At 49.3% G+C, this 5,401-nt stretch overlaps 1 protein-coding gene across 1 annotated transcript; it reads right to left on the bottom strand.

Annotated features, from left to right (window-relative positions):
* Positions 1 to 3,296: 3,296 nt before the first annotated feature.
* On the bottom strand, positions 3,297 to 4,277 carry LOC139271321 (putative nuclease HARBI1). Its single transcript, XM_070888541.1, has one exon. It carries the CDS (start codon positions 4,275 to 4,277, stop codon positions 3,297 to 3,299), a length of 981 nt encoding a protein of 326 aa, XP_070744642.1.
* Between the last annotated feature and the right edge of the window lie 1,124 nt (positions 4,278 to 5,401).

Below are 5,401 nucleotides of genomic sequence, written 5' to 3'. Positions count from 1 at the left end.
TGAATTTATCGCCGGTGGAATTATTTGGTGGTATTTGGGCACGAGAAATGATGTAAGAATCCATTAAAAACAAATGGGTGGGTGGTATCGTTTACCACCAGCAGTAATTGACTGCTGAATTTACCACCGATGATATATGGGCGCTAAATGGTGGGTAATTTCCACTTTGGCCATCATTTGGGCGGTAAACTGTTTCTCAGCGGTAATTGGGCAGTAAAATGGGTGGTAAATTGCTTAATTTCTTGCCCAAAGATATAAAGAGCGGGAGAGAAGCAGTATCAGTGGTGATATAAAGAGCTCGAGAGAGGAGCGGGATCAGTGATGATATAAAGAGCGGGAGAAGAGCAGGATCAGCAGTGATACAAAGAGCCTTCAAACACAAAAATCAAGGAGTTGACATCACAGGGCAGCAGGTAGGTGAATGGCTGGTGAGTACTACCATTTTTTATAGTCTCTGAGTTAGGAATGGCGTTGTGCTGAGGGAGTTTGAGGAGCTAGGATCAAAATTAAAAAACAGAACCTCAAAGTTAATAATCTGTGGATTGTTACCTGAGCCATGCACAAATTGGCACAGGGACAAACAGATTAGAGGTTTAAATGTGTGGCTCAAAGAGTGGTGTGGGAGGAAGGGGTTTCAGTTCATGGGGCACTGGCACCAGTACTGGGGAAAGAGGGAGCTGTTCTATTGGGACGGGCTCCACTTAAACCGGGCTGGGTCCAGCGTCCTGGGGGATCGAATAACTAGGGTTGTAGGTTGGGCTTTACACTGAAACAGTGGGGGGAGGTGTCAAGTGAGGGGAAATTTAGAAATCTAATGAGAAACGTCAAGGCAATATAGCTGTGCAACGATTTGGGTAAAAATAAGCAGAATGTGACAGGAACAGTTTCTAACAGTGGCAGTGCAGCAGAGAATTAGGTCAAAGCAGGGAATAGTGGTTAAAAAAAAATTTAATTAAAGGCTCTTTATCTGAATGCATGAAGCATTCATAACAAGATAGATGAACAAATGGCACAAGTAGAGATAAATGGGTTTGATCTAATGCCCATTACAGAGACGTGGTAGCAAGGTGACCAAGGATGGAAAGGAATTAAGGGGTTGAAATTCGGTACAGCTATTTTTGAGGCGGTGTGACTGGCTGAGAGAAAGTTTTAACACCTCGCTTTAGGCGCGGTCCCCAAACACGGAATTCAGTGTTGCCACGTAAAGAGTGGATAACAGCGTAAAATCATGGCGTTGCACACTTACCTGGAGGCGCTATGCTGCGTTAAGTGGGCTTTTAAACGTGGGCTCAACATCCGGAAGTTAGGCAACATTTGGAGCTGCGCCACAGACATAGTGGCACCACCTGGATTGAATTGAGGCATTGATTGGACGCCTCAATGCCTCGTGGGTATATTCACTTCCTATGCACTCACTCACACCTTGCAGCAGCAGCTCATCACCATGCCCATCGGTTCACGGGTGCCGCACTGGATGCACTCCTTGGTGCCCTGGAGTGGAGTCGGCAGGTGCTGAGGACAGAGGCTGGGAGGAGACCCTAACTCCAGACGTATCGAATGCCATGGAGGGAAATAGCTGAGCAAGTATCTGTGAGTGACACAGTGCCAAGGACAGCAATGCAATGCAGAAAAAAGAGGAACTAGCTGACGCGGCTAGTGAGGGTATCTTTAATTTCAAACTTCAACATGCTATGCTCTGACCTCAGTGTGCACTCTCTACTCAATGTAGTGTCTCAGAATCCATGCTCCAAGTGGTTGAAGCCAGATGCAAGGTTCCCATTTGCAGCCTCACCCACTGCAAGGGTCTGCATGTGCTGTTAACTTTGCTACTCAGGTCTGCAGACCCACCCCTCATGTTGTTGACTCTTCAGTCTTCACATGCATTTCAAAGACAGTAGCCTCCCCATTACTGTTAGGTCCTAGCCCCCTAATCCCACCATTGCCCCAACAAGTCCAAGCAGCGAATGGTACTTACATCGAGCTGTGAAGGCCGTCATAGAGTAACATGTACTAAAGTATGTAAGGCACTTGGCCACAATGTTAGAAGGACTCTAACTCCGACTTTCTCTTTAATGTTACAGTCGAAGCTTGCCCACAACCGACGGGAGCAAATGTGGACTGGTGGAGTGGAGCCAGATCTCCAAGTGCTCACTATGTTGGAGGAATGGATAGCTGCCCTGATGGGAGTTCAAGTTGGTGCAATGATGGTGGGAACGGCCAATCCCCCTCAGGACAGTGATGGTACACTGAGTTCCTTTGCAGCGACCTGCAGGACACTTGGCCCTGACACCATTGTTATGCAGCTCTTTCCATGAGACTGGCTTTCACGAATGCTTTTACCGCTACTGGCTCCCTCCCCTGCAGCTAACCACTCTTCTGTGTTTGTGCTTTCAGATGATCAACCAGACCCACTGCGGCCTTCTTGGGCACCTTCCATGGGTGCAGCTGGTGGCGACGACAAAGAGGACGAGGAGGAGCAGGAGGACGACAGCTTGTTTGACCTCACGCAGAGGGCTGCGCTGTCTGAGAGCGGGGTCAGCAGCTCTGTCGACCAAGGGGTGGTGGGGGAGACGGAGGTGGGTAATGCTCCGGGACCCAGTTGCCTCCAGCAATGCCACGGGGGAGGGGAAGCCCAGGGGAAAGCTCCCTGGAGGACGAGTGCATGCCTGAGTGATGCTCAGCAGCACTCTGGTGATGAGTTTGAGGTTGTCACAAGACAATTCCTGCAGTCGCACAGTGATCTGCTGGGTGCACTAGCAAGTGTGCCCCAGAGTCTCGATGCACTAGTTGTGAGGGAACAGGTGGTAAAGCACTCTTCAAAACAAAGTAAAGACCTGTGGGAAGGTGGCCACATATGTTGACCTTGTGAAGATATGAGCTTTTATAACAAGTTGCACTAGTATGAGCCATCAAACACTTGCTTGATAGTAAACAGAGCTGGGTAGCTTGTTGTAATGTGAGCTCATGTAAATTGTTGCGCTTGGATGAACGATGCAACAATTGTTTGGTACTTGCCAGAGTGGCTACCTTGTTAGAAAATGAACTAATGTCAATAGTTGCACTTGGATGTCTCTGAGAATGTTTGAAGGGGTTTTGTGGGTATGTTGATGTGTTGAGGATTAAGTTGTTATCTTGTGTTGTTTTCAGCACACATGATTTATGTTTGCAATAAACCAAGTTTGGATTGTTCACATGTTAAGCAGTGATTATTAAAGACAGAGGGCTGCAGGGTGTGCAGTGATGTGTTGGTTTGATGCCCACATGTATAGGCTGGCGATTCGGAAGTCAAGACTCATTCATTGGAATCGATGAGCGATGAGTCTCTGACGAGCAGCTCTTCCAGCCACAGCAGTGTCCCGCTGCCTCCTCCTTGGCTGAGGTTCCTCAGCTTCCTCCTCATCGTCCTCCTCCTGAGGTGGAACATCCATCCCTGGTGTTAATGGCTGGCCCCTCATAATGGCCAGGTTGTGCAGAATGCAGGAGACAATGGTGATCGTGGAGACTCTATCAGATGAGTACTGCAATGGCCCTCCAGAGTGGTCAAGGCAGCGGAAACGCTGCTTCAGAACCGCGATAGTTTGCTCAACAATCGCCCGGGTTGTGGTATGGCTGGTGTTGTCGTGCTGCTCAGCAGGGTTGGTGGGATTGCGGAGGGATGTCATCAGCCTGGAGGCCACACCATATACTTTGCCACCCAGGAGCCAGCCATGGCCTTCATGCAATGGTTTGAAGAGTCGGGACACAGTGATCTCCCGCAGGATGAAGGCATCATGGCAGCTGCCAGGATATCGGGCATTGACAGTGAGAATCATCTGCCTGTGATCGCAGACCAGCTGTACGTTGAGGGAGTGGAATCCCTTGCGATTCCAAAAGACCTCATAATTATGGGGCAGGGCCCTCAATGCCACATGTGTACAATGAGTGGCTCCTTGAACCGTGGGGAAGCCCGCTATCCTAGCAAAGCCATGAGTGCGCTCATCCTGGTCTTCTCTTGACATGCTGAACTTGAAGTAATTCATTTGTTTGCTGTAGAGAGCATCGGTCACCTGGCGAATGCAGCAATGTTCTGCAAACTGTGAGGTGTTGCATATATCGCCTACAGGAGACTGGAATGAGCCGGTAGCATAGAAGTTCAGTGCTACTGTCACTTTCAGTGCCTCTGACAGCGAGGTCCTGGTGCCAGTATCAACTGCCAGGTATGTCTGGAGAAGTTTGCAAAGCACCGTCACCACTTCCTTGTGGAACCTCAGCCTTCTTATGCACTGTTCCTCAGACATCTCAAGATAAGAGTAGTGTGAATGGTAAACCCTGCGTGTGTACGGCCTCCTGCCCTGCCATCTGGAGTGAATCCTCTGGGGAGGATCCACATTTACCCTAAGCTGTCTCTGCAGCCAGAGCCTTTCAAGTCGTCGCCGCAGGACGACATGGTGTGCCATTACTGCCCCCCATCACATTGCAGAGGTCACAGCGAAATGCAACATTCAAATTTTTCTGATGTGGAGCCCAACAACGTGTCCGAGACACTAGTACTGTATCTGACGAGTCAACAGTAGTACGATGCCAACACCCTACTCTCTGTGCGAGCATCAAACGCAGCACTGACCAAGTCCTCTAAGCTCCAACTTCAACTCCCTTTAGATAACGCCCCAGATTAGTTTCTCCGCCTTGTGCAGTCCAACTTTTTCAGACGTCATCAATGCCAGCCATTCAGTGAGGCAGAAAAAGTGAATGTGGTGATAAGGGTGCCAAAGAGGCATTGTACGCGTACTGACATCATGATATCCATGGCGGTAGCCAGCAGGACGTTACATTTTAACTCCCTTAAAAAATGACCACGGGATTTTGCGGCAGGTCCTTCTATTCTCATACACTCTATTTGCCCCTCTTATTATCGTTTTCACTTTATATATAACCTGAGCCATTGACTGCACACGCGTGGCCTTGCAAGCACCATTCGAGAGTGCCGATATATTCAGAAACTGAAAGGGATATCACGCCCTGAACATGCAGCTACTGTGCTATCCAGGGAGCGCACATGATGCATTCATCCTACGTGAGGTCACTGTGCCTCGAATGTTTCAGCCACCACGGGAAGGGCGTGGCTGGCTGCTCAGGGACAAAGGATAAGGCCTAGCCACCTGGCTAATGACCCCCCTCCATAACCCAAGTGGAGCATCGCTGCAATGACAGTCATGCAGCCACCTGCAACATCATTGAACAGACAATAGGGGTGCTCAAGCAGTGTTTTGATGCCTGGATCGCTCTGAAGGCAGTCTTCAACAGCCTTACTCCCCTCCAGTCATTGTGGTGTGCTGCATGCTGCACCACTTGGCTATAATGAGGGGGCAGGCATTTCCAGTGGCGATTGCAGCTGTGACATATTCACAGAGCACACAGCCAA

This window comes from Pristiophorus japonicus, chromosome 1 (assembly GCF_044704955.1).
Source record: "Pristiophorus japonicus isolate sPriJap1 chromosome 1, sPriJap1.hap1, whole genome shotgun sequence".
NCBI classification, from domain to species: Eukaryota; Metazoa; Chordata; class Chondrichthyes; family Pristiophoridae; genus Pristiophorus; species Pristiophorus japonicus.
The sequence above is the reverse complement of the archived record's forward strand: the minus strand, read 5'-3'. Positions and strand labels throughout refer to the sequence as shown.

What these genes read in the sequence shown, in the direction of transcription:
- LOC139271321 (XM_070888541.1), bottom strand. Translation starts at nt 4,277, where the DNA reads ATGTCTGAGGAACAGTGCATAAGAAGGCTGAGGTTCCACAAGGAAGTG.